At 38.4% G+C, this 19,920-nt stretch overlaps 2 protein-coding genes across 2 annotated transcripts; one reads left to right on the forward strand and one right to left on the reverse strand.

Annotated features, from left to right (window-relative positions):
- Positions 1 to 227: 227 nt before the first annotated feature.
- LOC126784774 (trihelix transcription factor GT-2-like) lies at positions 228 to 2,501 on the forward strand. The gene is given in 3 exon segments (XM_050510280.1): positions 228 to 556; positions 935 to 2,307; positions 2,310 to 2,501. Coding segments are annotated over 3 exon segments (1,728 nt in total). The 5' UTR covers positions 228 to 248; the 3' UTR covers positions 2,357 to 2,501.
- A 13,588-nt stretch (positions 2,502 to 16,089) lies between these two features.
- On the reverse strand, positions 16,090 to 19,353 carry LOC126784772 (trihelix transcription factor DF1-like). Its single transcript, XM_050510278.1, has 2 exons — positions 18,780 to 19,353; positions 16,090 to 18,007 (listed from the first exon to the last, which is right to left on the reverse strand). The coding sequence occupies exons 1-2, from the start codon at positions 19,079 to 19,081 to the stop codon at positions 16,438 to 16,440; spliced, it is 1,872 nt and encodes a 623-aa protein (XP_050366235.1). The 5' UTR covers positions 19,082 to 19,353; the 3' UTR covers positions 16,090 to 16,437.
- Positions 19,354 to 19,920: the final 567 nt, after the last annotated feature.

Consider the following 19,920-nt stretch of genomic DNA (forward strand, 5'->3'; position numbering starts at 1 on the left):
AAATTTGAGAAAATGAAATGAAATGAAATTAAAAACTAAGGACATGTTAACTATGTAAGGGGGAAATTAGTGTATCAAATTTCTATTGGGAAGAAAATAATACAGTGAGAATGACAGGGAAAACCCACCCATATTCGCAGTTAATTAATTGTAGAATGAATACATAGATATTATATAATCTCAGACTCTTACCCAAGAGATTTACACATACACCATTTTCTCTCAGCTGCTGCGAATCCTCAAGAAGCATGTTGGGGAGTTCCGGTGAAGCCATGGTGGTGGCAGAACCAGCAGTTCTACTCCATGAAGTGGTCAGTAATACTGACACAGCGACCGCACTCTTTTCAAATTCAGGTGAAGAAGATCATCAGAAGCATACTTCTGGCGACGTTGATCATGAGGGTGGTCATGATGACGACCACCGGAGCTATGGAGGTGGAGGAGGAAACCGGTGGCCACGCCAAGAAACTTTGGCCCTTTTGAAGATAAGGTCCGAAATGGATGCTGCTTTTCGTGACTCCACTCTCAAAGGTCCATTGTGGGAAGATATTTCAAGGTTAATTATTGTTCTTCAGATCGATCTATGAAGCTAGAAAACAACTTACTCATCCTCTTCTAGCAACCTCTTATATATTAACCTATATTTTCTTGGTTTTTAGCATACAAATTATATATGTTATGTTTGTTGCCAAGTTTCTGATTATAATCAAGCTTAAGTGAATATTCTTTGCTACCTTTAACAGTAACATGCAAACATGCATACATATACATGAAGATGAATGTATGTCTTCAAAGAGATGACCATTATTAATTCCAAATCTTAATTGGTGTTCTTTTAAATTCGCATTTCTTTCTTGTAAATTTTATTCCAATTGTTGATTGTACTTTGGGGTTCTAGAGTTAATTAATTTCTTACTTTAATTCATATATGCAGGAAACTAGGGGAGCTTGGTTATCACAGAAGTGCCAAGAAATGCAAGGAGAAATTTGAAAACGTGTACAAGTACCACAGAAGAACCAAAGAAGGCCGATCTGGAAAGCCAGATGGAAAGACATATCGGTTTTTCGACGAGCTTGAAGCTTTTGATCATCATCAGAATAGTCAACATCCATCTATAATACCACCAAAACCTCCAGTGGTGCTGTGGACCAACAACAGCAACCACCATCCAAACCTAAGTGTCCCTCCTGTCGTCACTGTTCTCCAAAACGGCGTCACTCCAGCCGCAGATCCAATAATGCATTCATCAACAAACAATTCTTTGCTGCCACAGCAAATTCAATCATCACAAGATAACATTAATGGTTTCCGACTACTGAATCCGACTACCAATCTGTTCTCCAGCTCTACTTCTTCCAGTACTGCCTCAGACGAAGAGTTTCAGCAACAAAACAAGAGGAAAAGGAAATGGAGGTACTTTTTCACAAGACTGACAAAGCAAGTTCTCGAGAAGCAGGAGAAGCTGCAAGAGAAGTTCTTGGAAGCCATTGCCAAATGCGACCAAGAGCAAATGCTGAGAGAAGAAGCTTGGAGAATGCAAGAGTTGGCAAGAATCGATCGCGAGCACGAGGTTTTAGTCCAAGAGAGATCGACCGCAGCAGCTAAAGACGCAGCCCTTATACAATTCTTGCAGAAGGTTTCACTGCAACATAACTCTAATGATAGCGGATCCTTGGAGATCAATGCTGCCGTAATTCAAGTAATACCACCGACAAATGCCCCTCGGCCATTGCCAACCCTACCAGTCTCTTGGGCAATGGACAACCGTGGCCTCACTACTAGTTCTGATGTAGCTCCTAGAAATTTGGAAGCTAAGAAAGTGTATAGTAAAGGCGAAAACAATCAATCTGGCCTCACTCCTAGTTCAAGATGGCCGAAAACGGAAGTTCAAGCATTGATAAATCTGAGGACAACTCTTGATGTCAAGTATCAGGAAGCTGGGCCTAAAGGGTCTTTGTGGGAGGAGGTATCGTCCGGGATGAGGAGGCTCGGCTACAATCGGAGCTCGAAGAGGTGCAAGGAGAAGTGGGAGAATATCAACAAGTACTTCAAGAAGGTTAAGGAGAGCAGCAAAACGAGACCGGAGGATTCAAAGACATGTCCTTACTTTCACCAGCTTGAAGCTTTGTATAAAGAGAAGAACGACAAGATTGAGTATCACAAGTCTTGCATTGACGTCGATCGCAGTGTTGAGAAGCTCCAAATAATGCAGCCACTGAGGGAAAATGTGGATCCAAATCAAGAGGAAAATGAACTTGATCATGGTGAAGATGGAGAAAGTACGGAGGAAGATCAAGAACATGATCAGATAGGGATAGTAACAAGTTACAAACCGTCATCAATGGAGATGGTTGAGTCATGAAGAATGATCGAGACAGCCAAGACAGCGATAACGAATTTTATTAATCTTCATCAATCATCAGATCCAGTTGACGTAAAATGTTAATATTCCAAAAGTGTCCCAACACATAACTGAAAAGCCAAATATAAATGGATTATATAATGTATTATTTCAGGCTCAACTCTGACTCTCTCACACAGTCTCACTCTCTCCTTCTTTCAATAATAATATCTATTAGAAAATTTAAAGGTGAAGAACCGAAGTCGACATTAACTCCAGAATGGTAAAAGATCGGATTCCATGCATGGTTTCACATTTCTTCTAGCTTGCCATTTCAATTAAGTAGTGTAATTTTTTTGAGGAGCTTCTAGTAGTGAATTGTATTAGGTTATTTGTTGGTCAGTCTATTCACAAAATGTACAATTAATTTAATCTTATTCAACTACGATCATGCGTAGAGGTATGAGTTCGAAATCTGTGGTTTAACGAAGAATAAGATCTGGTTAATGGACTACAGTCTTATTATAGTGGGTCAGATTTAAAAGCCATTCTTTTGGTGGTTGAAATGTTAATTAATTTCATACCTCCGAGTAATAGAATGTAATTTTAGTGCGAATTATCGAAACGATCTTATGAAGTGGCTGGTTTGTATTCATCGCTCTTCGTGACAATAGGTGGATGGGGGATTCCTTAATCCTAACATATAAAGGTTGAATTGTTCCTTGTATGTTTACCGTTCACATAATTAATGGAAAAATTATTTGAAGATTCTTTAATTTAGAATATTTAAACATCACGTTCACAAAAGATTAATACTTGTCCAGATATCAGAGTAATATATAGAGCTTAATTAAATTAAGGGGTCAATCAGTAAATGCTTTTCCACTGTCCAGGAGTGGCCTTGTTGTGCTGCATCAGCTTAATCCCAATATACAAGAAGACCCTACAATCCATGTTGAAGGAATCTTCTTCCGGCCCGCTCCTCAATTGATCCACAATAATTCCTTCAATTATTAAAGGGTTTGATCCAAATCTGTATAGACCCTTCCCCACATAACGGTTTTATTGATGAGTCTCTTGAATTGAATCTTCATGCCAACCAACTCATCATTGGATATGAGGATGAACACGTACTGACGTACATAACATCCTAGCACACAATTTACGCGGATTGTTCATTTTACCTATTTGACGACTAATTTATTATCATATAAGTAAATATATGTATCTCATACATATGGGTATCTCAGAAAGTTTTCTTAAATAATATTTCAAGTGCAGTATTCAAAGCTAAGAGTACCACTCTCCTATCCTTGAGTAATATATGCGCATAAAGAAAGATCAATGCCTCAGTCATCAGGAATTTGGAATTCATATGCATTATGTAACCAATTAGATGCTTTTTTTTTTTGAAGAGGACCAATTAGAAGCTTAAGATGCCTTAAAGTTATCAAAATTCAATTTAAACACTAGTGTACTGGTTTAATGAAGCTTCTATATACGTACCTCCTGAGTGAACTATTGCATACAGAACAAGAGGAAACGACGAGAGTGACACAACGAATTCCTTATGCTCCTATTATTGCTAAAGTGATTATGTTGATTATCTTAATTCTTGAAGCACAACCATTTTTCAGAACCACAAATTCGATTCAGTCATTCAGAGCTTATGTATGTCACAAAGAATCAAGATATGGTTTGTCAATTTGATTTTGACAATTCCTTACTGAAACTAGCTATTACATAAAGCGACCTGGGATGAAGCTGTCAAAAAATCAACCCTCTACATGAAGCGAACGGGGCCTAAGAGTAGAACCTGCTCCATACATAAAAATGATGATACTAGTAAATTTTAATAGCTAACTAGAGACCGTAAACCCGAACTCCCTAAGAAACATGCATGCATATTATCATTTTTATGTGACAAGATAACTAGGGTTTGTAAAGAAGCTAGGTCGATCAGTATAGATAATCATGTACGATATATTATGTTTTTTTACTTCTTTTCATTTTCAAACTAATATGAAGCATGCATGCACATTACTAATTTATAGATATTTTCAACTGCGCGCGGAAGCTATATGATTTAACGCTCGAGGACAACTCCATTAATTCTACCTACGACATGCATGGCCTCGATTATTTTCCTGTGTTCAATTACTTCATAGTTCATACCATTTTTAATTTCGATCATTGCTTGAGGTTAAAAAAAGCCTTGCATGCAATAACAACCCATCAGTAGCCAAAGAGAGCATCTTCCAGCAGCAAACCAGTTTGTTCTCATTCTGGTTATCACATACATTTGTCTGGCATAAGTATCCAGCACATACAATATTATGGACATTTTTTAATTTATATAGAAATATATATTAATGCATGTGTAAACTCCCGTGATTTCGATTAATTAATCAATGTAAAATTAGAAACCTCTTCAGGTTAAGTAGTATAAATTAAGGTAGAGGAGTCTGTCAAAAACTAAAATTAGTCAGAAGAAATCGCGCGGCAAATGGGTTCCACGCGTGGCTTCATGTATATATTAGATATTAGTTCGATCTGCTGGAAAGCTTAGACTTCTCCAGGTTCTTGTAATACTACTTTATCAACATGAGAGCGAGTGAGACGACGAAGATAACCAACAAAGTAACAAATTAAACAAATAATGATCGAGCAAGTCATAAATATATAAGCTCGATCGTGCTTGAATATGAAATTAAACAAGTATATATCAATGAGCATATACATGAGGCGTCTTTGTAATATAGATATATATATACAGCTCACAAACAACTCACACAAAAGACCACATCTTTACAGCTATTTTACATATAGGCTCATAACTGCTATGAATAATTAGAGAATAAGAGGAAAGAAGGGAGATATATGGCATTGCCTCTATAAAGTATGGACGAATGAAACAATATTGTATCACACACTACATATAAATTATATATCTGAATCTGTGAGCTGAATGTTTGATACACATTAATTGAAGTATGGATGTCTTAGAACAACTCTAGCGGCTCTGTCTTTTGACCAATGTTTTAAAAAACTCGACTTAAAACTCGTCGAAGGCTTAAAAAACTTAAGGCTACTTACATAATGTCTTTTTTTTTTCAGTCTGAGCACCAATGCTTAAAAAACTTACGTTTTTAACGCATTTTACTACGCTTTAGAAAATAATCTTTTTAGGTATATTTTTATATATATTTATATAATGTGTTTAATTTGATAAAAACTATTTAAAACGTAAAAAAACGTTTGAATTATGAATTTCATTATATTTAAATGCAATAAATTAGTAAGTTCTTATATATATTTGTTCTTTTTGTATGTGAATAATTATATATTTACACATTTAACTACTAATTTTTTATAACATAAGACTTACGCCTTATGCGTCTAAAATTTTAAGGCTCAAGGCTCTCAAGAAAACGTCTTATGGGTACGTCTTCGCTTTTAAAAACATTGCTTTTGACAGGGTGGAGCTTCAACGGTGAGAAATGGCAGAAATTTTCACTCCAATTAAGCTGTTAAATCCGACGTGGATTTGACATTCCCCTTCTCACCGTCAAATTTGACAATTATCCCCGAAGCTAGCTATCAATTTCTTCCTCTTTCTATTCTTCTCCCAATTTCATACTCTTCTCTAATATTTTTCTTCTACCCAGATCCAAAATCATAGATCAAAGAACCTAGTAATACCCCGATATAGTCATGTAGAGCCCGATGAGAGGAATGTGATTCATACCTCAAGCAGCCCATATGGTTGTGAAAGTTTCCATATAATTAAGAATCCCCGAAAAGCTTCCAACATTTGAAGTTTCGATTCTCACTCTTCACTCCCCATCTGGATGATCCACCACCAGAAAAGAAACCACGACAAGGAGATGCACCTAACCCGATTTGTGCGCCGTCGTATCGTTGCCGCTAGATGAAGTTCCGACCAATTTGGCCGGTCAGAGAAGACGTTGAGAAGAACTTTCTGGAGCTTAATTTCATAGCTTGGTCGTAATGGATTTTTTAATATAACTCATTCTAATATTTGACCTTTGCCAAAACACTTACCATTAGAGGAGAAACCTTGCAAATTTGACATTGCTGACAAGGCTGTTGAATTTGAAATTACCACAAGAAAAAAAATGGAGATGCTCTTACTTTCAAGTCTTTGTGCCCAGAATTGATCGGTTCGATTACTCGAGATCAATATTAACCCTGTAAGCATCGTTAGTAGTATAAAGCAAGAGGGTATCATTCACAAACTGGGATCCAACCAGGGTAAAGAATCACAAACATTTAACAACGAATTCATAAGAGATATAAAGATTTGATATAGGATCGTATCAAGAACATAAAAATAAATCCTAAACTAATATATACATGTGATCAACCAATCAACACATAAACATCACCAAACAAATCATCACAAGTAGCTTCAAAATCATAATCTCATCCTATGCAAACACCGAGCCTTAGCGGACAAGTATTGAGTGAACAAACAACAACCTAATGCCGAACTAGGTTACTTAGCGCATCCCTAACTCGAAACATGGCCTGGTAATCATATCTTAGCGCTTAGAAATTACAAGGTAACATGTCATTCTCAATCTTACCACTTCATTGATTCATCTCTTATCTAATTACTTAGCGCATCTTAGATAACAAACGGATCATGGTTAATTCCTAGTGATTACTAACAAGTCAAGCATGTCACTTACTTTAACAAGTTAATAAAAACACTTAAGAATCATATATGCAAAACTAACTTAGCGCCTTGAATTACATATAGTTAACGCACAAGAAAGAGAATCATTAAATCATTGAATTATAAACTCACGACATCTACATAGAAATCATAGAAAACAAAATCAGAACTACTTTATAACATCTTGCAAAATCGTAAACTACATAAGAGTATTCCGCAAATTCGGAACTAGCCAAAAACATAAACACAACATCACACAAAGAATCCAAACCGAAAACATAAGTGAAGAAGTAACAAATTACACTTTGTAAATCTCCATAGCGGTATCAAAACAAGGCAGCACGGCTTCAAATTGAATGGCAATCCTAGGCGTAGCGCTTTGGATCGAATGGAATGAAGGGAAGATGAGGTTTTTGCCTTGAATGGTTTTAAGGATGATGAGTAGTGTTTAAGGCAGAGCTTTGGCTAGTCTTGTGAGCAAGGTTGATGATGATTTTATGTGGAAATGAGGTGCTATATATAGAGGAAGAAACCCAAGGGAGGATGGCCACAAAGTCCACAAAGTTGAAACTAAATTGGTTGATGTTTCCTAGATTCGGCAGATCTGACCTTTGTCCCCTTGTTGTGGCCATAACTTTCTCTAGAAAATAGATATTGAGATGATTCCAACTGGCAATTTCAACTAGAATTCCGTGGCTGTTCATCCATATATCATGAATTTTCTCAAATATTTTGAGCTGTCCAGGGGAGCCTGTCAAAGTTGGATGATCTGCACTGCCAGAATTCTGATTTCTATAAGGATTGCATATCTTCATATCTTTTGCATTAATTGTATATCTTCTTCTTCATTTAATGCTGATTTCTTTTGCACAAATATCTTCCTTTGAATTAGGGAGGCAGAAAAGTATTAATTGTTGCAGCCATGTTTGATTTTTCTTACCTCTCCTCATTAAATTTGATGCATGCCTTCTTTGACTTTCTTGCCTCTTCTCATTTAATTTGCTACATGTCTTCTTTGATATTATTTGGTACAGGGATTTATCGACATTCAGATACATATTTGTGCTCTATATGCAGGAGGAACAAAGTCCCAAGTTTCCCTCATAGCCCTTGGATCAAAAGCAAATCAATGGCTGAGATAATTCCGCCGAGTTCACTGGACCTCCGATCAATGATTCGGTCATATCTCCCTGTAGGAATAAGATATTGATTTGATTCCAAATCCTACAGAAACTAGACTCAAAATCCTTTTTATCCATATAAGGCACGTCTTCTAACTCGATCGGAGCTATCCAGAGGAGCCTGTCGAAGTTGGACTATGAATCTTGACAGCATTTTGATTTCTTGCATGGATTGGGCTTTTAAGTGTATTTTCTTCTTTTTTTTTCCTTGTGGAACTAGGAAGGTTTCCTTCTCAAACATGGATTGGTATTTCCTAATAAGAATAAGTATGTTAGAAACAAAGAAATACGAAAGCATGAATCCTACTCGAACAAGGAATCATATCTCAACAAGGATTCTTAACACTTAGCACGATTTCATCATCAATTCACTTATAATTGATATAAGCTCTACCTACACACTTATTCATACAAAAGAAACTAAAACATACTAAATAATAGGTAACAAAGACTAAGAATAGGGCATAAACGCATTAAGAACATCACACTTTGTGCTCCTATCAAGTATAGGCTTCTTTTTTATCATAATGCAGAAGTAAAATCACTTGCCATGTTTCCAATTAAGTAAGCAATTACAATCAATTAACCCTGTATAATTATCCATAAATACTAGTCTTTAGTCTCTAAGAGAATATGCACCCATGAACTAAGGGGCAATGACCAATTGACTGATCGAACAAATTGGTACTACCAATTGCATTCTCTCTCTTTCCATTCCCAGTCAATTAATCAGCCAATCAAGTTGTTGGTGTATAGAGTCTAAAGGAGTCTTATATATATATATAACGCTATCAGAGCTATAAGGATTTCAGTCTCGTTCACACGGTCAGTAGTTGACTATGGAATTCATGCTCAACCACCATCAGATGTAAATCCAAGGGTTGAAAACAAAATAACTCAATTTTAAGTCATGTGCGACGATGAACAATTTGTCGTATAAGTCAACTTGGCCGACGAATCTTTTGTAACTTATACGACGAAATATTTTGTTCTATAAATAAAATCATAATTATAATTTTATTGTAGGAAATAAATGTAACTAAATTGCTTTCAATTATTTTCTATATTTTATACCCTTGTGGAAAACCATGAATTTCCTTTTTGATTATTACATATGTTTTTTTTTTTTGAATTCGTATACTATTTAATGTTGTTGGATCCATGGACACCCAAATTATAGGCAAGATTATTCTCTGATTATGGATCATCAAAATTTATGTACGAATTGTTTATTTTATTTTATTGAACATGATCTTTCTAAACCAAATAGGTATTTAATAATTTTTTTATATTTTCTTTCAAATACTGTGTTTGAAAGAATAAATCTATATAAATATAATTCAATTATGGACCTTCAATTACAGGGTCACTAAATATATATATACCGATCATATCAGCTGGTATTGATCGATCATGAGAAGTTTCCGTCATATAGTTGTCTCATAATGCGATAGTTTTATTCTAAAGCTAATAAAATATGTATGTAAAATATTTTATTATTTGGCGGGCTTTTACTAGCCGGGCGTTGCGGGCTTTTGGGGGACAGACCCACGGGCTGGGCCGGGTTTCGCACCTCTAATCTAAACTCGGCCCTCTACCCACGAAAATTGATTTTAGCGGACTTTCTCGCGAGCCGGACCGGGTAAAAACCCATCGAACTTGCGGGCTTTTCTGATCCGCGTTTTATATGATGAGGCCTAGTTAGCTCTCTCAAAATAATATATCTATGATGATAGTGCCCTCTTTATTTTTCTGGGGAAGTTAATGTCGGAATTGCTTGTACTGGTTGCTGATGGTTATTGTCCATCTATTCAAGTGTAAATTAAAGCAAAATAAACTAGGATAGCATAAGAGCCTAATAGAACCATAACCCATAGTCCTTTTCTGGTACTCACTTGGCTTATCACTACCTGAAGTTGAAGAAATCAAAGCATTTCCATGTGTTTGCATAACCCATCGTCCATGTTTCTTCTGGTTGGGGAAGTGTTGTGCAAGGACTTATTGTCGGCTATTGAGAGGAACAAGCTGCATAACATCAAGCTAAGTCCTTCTTCTCTGGGTTTGTCGCATCTTATGTTTGCGGATGACACAATTGTCTTCTCCAAGGCAACTGTTGATGATTGCTCCTCCCTCCGTGCCATTCATGATGCTTATTGTACAACTTATGGCCAATCCATTAATTTCAGCAAGTCTTCTGTGTATTTCTCTCCTAAAACGTTGTCGATGTTGAGAGACCACTTGGTTGATGTTCTCTGAATTCCTATTGCTACACAACCAGGTTTATACTTAGGCTTACCTACTTTTTGGGGAAATTCAAAAAGGGCTGCTCTTGCCTATGTCCAAGAGCGTATCAAGCAAAAGCTGGAAGGGTGGAAATCAAATGTTCTCTCACAACCCGGTCGTGACATTCTGATCAAGTTGGTAGCCATGGCTGTCCCAGCTTACCCGATGTCTATCTTTCTATTTCCAGCTCCTTGTGTAAGGCCATTAACTCGGATGTTTCAAAAAAATTTGGGGTTTCAATGAGTCAAAGGAGAAGATCCATTGGAAAAATTGGAACTCTTTGTGCTTAAGTAAATTTGATGTTGGCTTGGGGTTTAAGAATCTTTAGGCCTATAACAAGGCCTTTCTTGCAGGACAATGTTGGCGTTTGATTCAAAATCTTAACGCTCTTTGGGCTAAGATCTTGAAGGCTAGATATTTTCAGTGGTCTGATTTTCTGAGGGCAAAAAAAAGGTCAAAACCATCATGGATTTGGAAGTCTTCTTGCGGGGAGAGAAACAATTGAGAAGAACTCAATGTGGCAGATTGGAGATGGTAGGAAAGTGGATGTTTGGTCGGATAGATGGGTCTGAATGGCAATGGTGACGATCAAGCCAATTATTACTTCTAATCAATTCACTCCCTTGTCTGTCTCGGGTTATAAGTGATGAGCGATTTTGGAAGATTGATCATATTGAACCCTTCTTGGAACCAAATGACATCAAGGCAATTAAGTCTCTGTCTATAGGAGATGATGGTGAGTGTGATAGGTTGGTGTGGGTAAGGAGGGAGAGTACCCTGTCAAGAGTGGCTACAAAATGATGTTCTCTGACTCTATACTCACCACAAAGGCCTCTTTTTCTCACATTATTGACAAAAAGGTCTGAAAATTAATTTGGCAGCCATATTTTATTCCAAAAGTGTCAAACTTCATGTGGAGAGCTCTTTCCAATGCCTTTGCCACGAACTGGAATGTATTTCGGAGCAATATTATTCCAAGTCCAAGTTGTGCTTTATGTGGTGAGCAGGTAGAGTCCATTGAGCATTGCCTCTTGCTATGCCCCTTGACTAGGGCTGTTTAGTTCGGTAGTCCTCTAGGTTATTCCATTGCTAGGGAGGAGATTACTTCTCTTGATCGATGGTTGATTGCCATTTAAAGAAAGGAGGGTATGGTCTCTAATGACCAAGAGGAATTCCTTCATTTTATTTGTCTTCATCTTTGGGAGATATGGAAGGAGACATGCAAGTCAGTCTCAAAGGGAATTCCCCCTAATCCTTACCTACGGTGGAAAGCATTAAGCATAATTTCTCAAATTGGCTTAAGGCTTATTATACAAACAGTGGAGGTGCTAATGATGTGTTGCATGGCTTTGATTACGCCTAACATATATAAGAGATGGATTCATCCTCCTCTTAATTCAGTAAAGGTCAATTTTGATGCTGCTTGGAAAAGTAACGTATTTCAGGCAGGTCTAGGGTTTGTGTGAGACATCACCTTGGCGATTCAATGGCAGGAAGCTACTTTGTGGAACCTTTCATTTTATCTATGGAAGCCGAGGCAGGGGCTATGGTTAAAATGGTGTGATGTTGGCGGCCTCAATGAAATTGAAGTCTGTTATTTTTTAGAGGGATTTCCATGAGGTTGTATTAGCTATGTCGAATCCTACCTCTTCTACAAGTTAGAAAAATCTCCCTTATTGTCAAGAAGGCTCGCTCGATTCTTCATGCATTTAATCACGTTGCGTGGAAGTGGGTTCCTCGCGAAGCAAACCATTTAGCAGATGCAGCTGCTAAAATGGCAATAGTGAAGTTGTGTAACTTAGTTTGGAACTCCTGTCCCCCAACTTCCCTCACTGATGTGCTCAGAGCCAATGGTCTTTCCGGGCCTCCCTGATGGTGTCGGGTCTGTGGCGGCTCAAGCCATATTCTCTCTAAGCTTGGTGTTCTGTTTACTGTCTTTCCTGTGCCTGTTGTTTATTTTTCTTTGCTTGTTAGTTGTGGTGTTTCGTTGTTTCTTTGGCCTTTGTGTAGGGCTGTCAATGGGTCATGTCGGGTTTGATTCGTGTTGTGTCAGAGTGTTTTGCATGTTGTCACACCTCGAGATTATTTCCAGTTCCGAAATGCAACAGTAATTGCTACAGTCCGGATTAGAGGAAACTGATGCGGGATTCGACGTACCGACCACTCTAACTCGCGACTGCAAGGCTGAAGAGTAATAAAAAGAAACAAAGGAAATAAACATGGCAGCAAAGGATGCTTAAAGTTAGATTATCACAAATAAGCGGAAAGTAGCATAAAGTTCAAAGGTGAACAAAAACCATGTGAATAAAACATGCCATCATAAATGGTACGGGCTAAAAAGGAACAACCGCACGACTAAAGGCAGAAAAATAGAGTACACATCATGCGATTGTTTAAACAAGAATGGAGATCTAAAAATAAGGGATCCACACCGGAAGCTGGCTCCTGAGTGTCGAAAGTAGACCACGAGCGATGCCACCCCACTAGCGCCTAGTCCAAGTGCTCTTGAACACTGGCTCAAGAGATGTACCTGAAAAGTATGGGTGAGCACTTGTCCTCACTAACCTGATTCGGGTGAGACGACCCAACCGTAGTTAGGTTTGAAAACAAAAGTCATATATATACACATCTATAACAATATATGAAAGTATGTATACAATATATACACATCTATAACAATATATATATATATATACATAGTGAGATACACATACACAAACATATATATAACCGTTAACGGAGAAATACGTAACGAAAAGTCAAATTGAGACAATGACATGTCTCCTAAAAATTAGGGCAAGTCCGTAAAATCATGCAAATGTGAAATATGCGACTCAGGTTGAATTATCAAATACGCCGATGGGGTATATGCAACCCAACCGGCTCTAAGGTTCGCATTCGGGCGAACCAAGTAAACTACGGTGCTAGACACGGGCATCACCTTAATAATAAATATAAACCACAGTACCAAGCATGGGCATCACCGTATAATAAATGTAAACTACGGTACCAAGCACGGGCATCACCGTAATAATACATGTGACAAAAATAAAAGGTTAGTTTCGAGACATAACGACCACAATAAAGTGCAAGTGGATGCAAGCATGCGATAAAGACGTATAGCATATACATTTTATATATAGAAAACTACTAACCCGGAAGGTATCGGCTCACCCTACCTAATATAGTAGTGTCGAAGTTCGCGCCCCAAATCTCGCTCCTCGTGCTCCGCGTAGAATTGTGTCCCTCGAGTACGTCCCATAGCTAAACAAGTAACGAAAGGAAGGGTGTAAGGGTTAAAAGTCTTAAGGTCAATATAATGGACACTAACCGGTTGAGTAACTTGGCTATCTAAGTCGAGATCTCGGAATTGTCGGTTGTTTAATACAGGAGAGTGTGAATTTTATTTTGTGGATTTTCATATCTTAGATTTAATAAGCGAATAACCGATAAATAGAAAGTTTGAATTTATTCTTCCGGCATTTAATCTGTCACGTGTAAAAGTTCATCGAGTTTAACGTTTAACTGAAAAACTAAAATTACTTTTTAGCGAAAAATACTAAAATCCCTTAATTCGATTTTAAATCAGAAATCTTAAAGTTAGAAAGGTTGAAATAAGATTTAAGTGCAAAATAAATTATTTACTGTTTGGGTAAAACAATAACTTTTCAACTTATTTACTACTAGTGGTATTTTGGTAATTTTAAAATGGCAATATAACAGTAAAAGGGATAAGATTTGTACAATAAGAAACCATGGTTTTCACCCTTTGATCTCCGATTGACTCTTGTTCACAAATCTGGCCAAATTCTCACCCAAAACTAACATGCAATGATACCAGCAGCAACAAAACTAGATTTCATACACAACAACATGATAATCAAGGTATAAAACGAGGTCGATTTATATCTCTGCGATTCAAATGCAGAAGCAGACTGAGTTGTGCTCCTCCAACCTCCGATCTTATGCGTCGACGTCAAGAGTTGGGCTTCCCGATGTCTCTTGTTGCTATGCGGAGGCTTCTGGTCCTCCTTCTAGCTCGCCACAACGCTGCATTTCTAGGAGGAGAGTCGGCGGAGTTCGAAGAACACGCCGACGAAACCAAAGAGAGAGAAAGGTGAGTTTGGGTCCTAATCTCATGTGAAAATATGATAGATTGACTGGGTAATAAGGAATGGAGGAATATTTTATCGAGGGGAGATCCACGAGGCCGCCGGAGCTCAAGGAATCGACGATGGACCGTCGTTGCCTCAAAACCCAAACTCGTCGGAGATGGGTTACATGTCGGTTATGCTAGTACCATCAAAGAGAAGGGAGTGAGGGGGTCACGATGGTGAAAGTCTTGAGGCGTGGCGACGGCGGACGGCATTGGTGCGGCCTGAAGAAGGTGGCGGTGGTATCTCTGTTTCGAAACAGAGAGGGAGAGAGAGAGAGAGAGAGAGAGAGAGAGAGAGGAGATGGGTGAATAGTAATGGGCTGATAGGGTTGGGCTCCTTTTAAAGAATTACTAACGGTAGAGATTAAATGAGGGCAATCAATAGTTGAGATCTTAAAATGCAAGAAAGTAATTACTAAAATGCGATTTATGTAATCGTAAACTTAGTAAATACGTAGAAAATAGTTCGAGCGTCGGAAAAATATTATGCGACGCATAGTCTAACACAAAGCTAATAAACTAAAAATTGGACATTTCGGAAAAATGTTGGTAAGCATGTTAGTTATGCCGGAAAAAATAAAAAAAATTTTATGGGGTTCACACATGTCATAAAATATAAACCAAACTCAACCCATTTAATAATCATGTCAAAAATTTAAACCTAAACTCAACCTACTTGTTAAACGGGTTACCCGTTTAACCCATTTAATATATATATCATGCAATTTTACATAAAATAAGCAATTAAAATAAAGATTTAAAGAAAATAGCAAACTAATTTACCTTATTACCTATATTTTAGTTCAAAATAAGTAAAAACACATTAAAACCGTATTACAAATGATGCTACTTTCATAAATTAGTCGTGTATATGTTTATTTTATATAAATTTTGCTTGATTTAATATTAATCGTGTCATGCGGATTATTTTTGTATTAGCGGGTTAACTTATAATTGACCCGATTTTTAAATAGGTCATTTCGAGTTAACCACCAATTTTCTAATTGTGCGGGTTTCGGGTTGTATAGGAATTAAGATGCTTCCTTCTATGGCTTAATGAAGTTCTCTTTTCGACAAAAAAAAAGTGACATCCATGAATTCACTGCCATTTAAACCACGTGTAGCCCCACCCTATGTCTTAAGGGTGTCCTTTACTCCATGTGCCCCCATAGATAGGTCCCTATTTCCAAAGTACTCTACTTAATTGTCCCCTCATTTTAAGCTCTTAATTCACTTACATATACATCGGAACCCTAAACATAGCAAAGCTTCAATTTTCTCCAACTCTGATTTGTCTTCCACACACGGTGACCCACCATTTAGAAGATTATGAAGAAAAATGAGGCAAAACAAGAGACCAACACATTTACACCACCCCCCCCCCCCCCCCAAATATTTCATGAACAAAACTGAAGAAGCACAAACTATTACAAGTGACTCGTGTATTTTGTGAACAAGAACACCTCTAGATTTCTTTCTCGTGGCTATAGCTAGCTTATTTTTATCATTGTAGAAATAAATTTGTAAAATAGACATAATAATTTACCGACGTACTATATATATGATCACCGACCACACTCTTTTTCCTTGCTATCCCCACCATGTGTGTTTCTGTTTTTTTTTTATATTGCTTTCTTGCCTCTTCTGTGCATTTTTCATTCTAGTTTACTCCACCACCCACTTACCCGATCCGGCAGCTCTGCGAAACCTGACCCGCTTTGAAATTTGAAACAAACTTTCTTAATTTCTTTGCCATTTCTTTCATGACCTCACTCACTCAGCTTCTGTTGCTCCCACTGAAACTGAAGCTCCTTTGTTCGCCACTATCTCATAGTTGCCCTCGTCTTCTTCATCATCCTCGTCTTCGTCTTCGTCTTCGTCACCTTCCCTCTCTTCTTCCTCATGGTTCTGATCCACCGGAGGTTGCCATTGCTGCTCCGGCCTCACCATCAGCGCTGCTGCATTGGTCTCTGAACTGTTGTTGCCGTTGTTATTGTTATTTCCGATCTGATCGACCTTGTTGTTCTTCTCTCTGTACAAACTGTCGAGGAGGTGGAAATAAGGACATGTCTTGGAATCCTCGGGCCTCTTCTTGTTGCTCTCCTTGACCTTCTTGAAGTACTTGTTGATGTTCTCCCACTTCTCCTTGCACCTCTTGGAGCTCCGGTTGTACCCGAGATTCTTCATCCCTGCAGATATCTCCTCCCAGAGAGGTCCCTTGGGGCCGTTCTCTTGGTACTTAGAGTTCAGACTTGTTCTTAGCTTGATGAGTGAATGTACCTCCACTTTCGGCCATCTCGATGAGCTCGGCGTTGTTGGACTTACCATATTATTATTATTACTGTTGTTGCTCTCACCATTTGCTATCGCAGTAAGCTCGAAAGACGTGATCGGCGCTTGTGTTATCTGCAGCGCTGGTGGTGGTGGTGTAGTGTGCTGCCGTTGCGGAGGAGCCGGAGTAGGAGCAGCTGATTGCTGAGCTGGAGGTGGTTGCGGCGTTTGTGACGTCGGCAAATGGTTATTAGGTGTGGCTTGGGGTTGCTGTTGTTCGGCTATCTTTTGCAAAAAGGACATGACTGCGGTGTCTTTGGCGGCGGCGATGGAGCGTTCTTGGGCAAGAATATCACGTTCGCGGTTGATACGGGCCATCTCCTGCATTCTCCAGGCTTCTTCTCTTGCCATTTTTTCTTGCTCGCGTTTCTCAATGGCTTCAAAGAACCTCCTCTGGAGATCCTCCTGCTTGCGGACCACCTCCTTCATCAGGGTCTCGAAGAAGTCCTTCCACTTCCTCTTCCTCTTGGCCCGGCCTTCCATTTCTTCGTCGGATGAGGTCGATGAAGCGGTTGAATTCGACATGAGATCGGCAGATGATATGCTCGGAAATGTAGAATGCGGGACAAATGTAGTAGCCTGGTGATGCGAGAGGTGAGAAGTAGGGTTTTGCTGCGGCGGTGGTGAGAAAATTATGGAATTCGTTGGCGGGAATAACGAACTAGGGATTGTTGGTGTTGTAATTCCTTGGTGTGGTGCAGTGGATAGAACAGTATTAGTACTCTTAGTACTAGTACTATTGATATGAGAAATTGTAGGAAGGGGAAGAGGGTTTGACACTGGCATTGCAATTGTGGATTGTGGGCTTGATTGATGATTGGTAGTGGAGTTGGGCGTGGTTGGAGTCGGAGGTTGATTTTCGAGGGCTTGTAATTGCTCAAAGAACCGATATGTCTTGCCGTCCGATTTGCCGGTGCGGCCTTCTTTTGTTCTCCTGTGGTACTTGTAGACGTTCTCGAATTTCTCCTTGCATTTCTTGGCGCTTCGATGAAAGCCAAGCTCTGCTAGCTTTCTGATGATAATAACAGTTTGAACAAATTAAAAAAAGGATTAACATGTTAAATCAACACCAATGATAATGAGTTCTCTTGTTTTTACCCTAGCAATACAAGGCCAGCTAGCTCCATTTCTCAAGTTCAGCAACAAAACAAAGTGTGATGTACAAGCATTCACACATAAAATACAGTACTATACTTGGCTAAATAGGATAAATCAATAAAAAGTGGCAATCATTTCAAGAGACTATCGATTACGAAACACTAATGGGTCACTAATTGATGAAAGACGGTAATTTTCTGGAAAATTTGTATGACTCAAGTTAATTGGAAGAACTGATGCTGTGTAGTAATATAGTAATTAAGTTTCTTTGAGTAATTAAAAATTCAAAGCCGTGTTAATTGAGAAATCATTAAGCTGAATAATTCTCTTTGAGTACCTACAATCATATTTCACCGCTCCATGCCTTTGAAATCCATTTCTTGATAGTAATTCAAAACTGAATTACTGAAAGACAACCAAAATGAAAACTTCAATTATTACCAGAAAGAAAATAATTGCCAGAAAGAGTTAGGCTAATGAGTGGAAGATTGAAAATAGAACATAACACAATTTTCAAGCACATAATTTTGAAAATTCAGTTCCCAGATCTCAAGTTCAAGCACATGAACTCAAAACCAGCTCAAAGAAATCTCAACCAAGAAATTAATCACCACCAAAACAAAAAACAGAAATAAAAAGAACAAGAATTGAAGCACAGCAATTAGAGTTAGTTAAACGCTACTGACCTGGAAACTTCATCCCATAATGGACCTTTACCACTTGCATCACGAAACGCCACGTCCATGTCAGACCGAATCTTCAATAGAGCCAACGTTTCCTGCCGAGGCCACCGGTTGCCACCGAAGCTTTTGTCACCAAACTCCTCACCGCTACCACCGCCACCGTCACCACCTCTGCCATAATTACTTTTCTCCTCCTCACCCGAGTTTGAACCGACCCCGACATCACCGCCACCGCCCTCGTAGGGCTCTACGACCATGGCTGTGGCGGTGGTGGCATCCGAGGAGCTCCCCAAGTCCCCCAGCATAGGGTTCTATCTCTCTCTCCTCTCTCTCTCTCTCTCTCACTATTTCTACAATTACTCAGGGAGATGAAAGAAGGATAATAAAAATAATATCACACTCACAACAGGGAGGTGGTGAATTCTGTGAACAAGGGTTTTATGAAGATGGAGAAGGGGTGTAAGGTAGAAGAAGTTATGAATTTATTTCGGTGGGATCTGCTTGTCGATCTCAAGGAACTTGTTTTTCCTTTTTCTTTATACATAAAAATAAACCTCAACTCTCTCTTTCTTTTCAGCTATGGAATCTTCATATTTATTTTCTTGCTTCTCTATGATAAATATCAAGGAAAAAAAGAAATAAGAGTATTACAGACATATTTTAACAGCTGCACAAGGAGACATTATCAAGTAGGGTTTTGTCTGTCCAGCTAAATTTAGTTAAAGACCGGCCCCTGTAGGTCAGCTTTTTTTTTTTTCATTTTTCCTTTTGATATATCAGTTGCATGGATTATTATTTAGTTTCTATTATTCATTTTCAATAGGAATTATGGTGGGAGATGGAGATGGAGATGGAGATGGAGATGGAGTAAACCTGAGGCTACAGCTTTACTTTTTTGGGGGGCTGGTTTTGGATTTCAATGGCCGTTGTCCACGTAGGTTCTGGGATCAAAATGAGAGATTGGAAATGACTATTTTACACATAACGTGGTTCCCATTGACCTTTAATCATTGAAAGCTTTCTGACATTATAATTTATTGGATCAGTAGTTAGGATTAGAGATCTGGGTTTGTTTATGTAAATTTAGAATTCTTATAGCTGTGCATGTCACCATTTGTAGTTCGAGTTCCCAAAATTGCCCACT

This window comes from Argentina anserina, chromosome 2, assembly GCF_933775445.1.
Source record: "Argentina anserina chromosome 2, drPotAnse1.1, whole genome shotgun sequence".
In the NCBI taxonomy this organism is placed as follows: domain Eukaryota; kingdom Viridiplantae; phylum Streptophyta; class Magnoliopsida; order Rosales; family Rosaceae; genus Argentina; species Argentina anserina.

What these genes read in the sequence shown, in the direction of transcription:
- LOC126784772 (XM_050510278.1), bottom strand. Translation starts at nt 19,081, where the DNA reads ATGCTGGGGGACTTGGGGAGCTCCTCGGATGCCACCACCGCCACAGCC. An exon ending in TTATGGGATGAAGTTTCCAG is followed by an intron (nt 18,008 to 18,779) that starts GTCAGTAGCGTT and finishes TATTATCATCAG; the next exon opens with AAAGCTAGCAGAGCTTGGCT.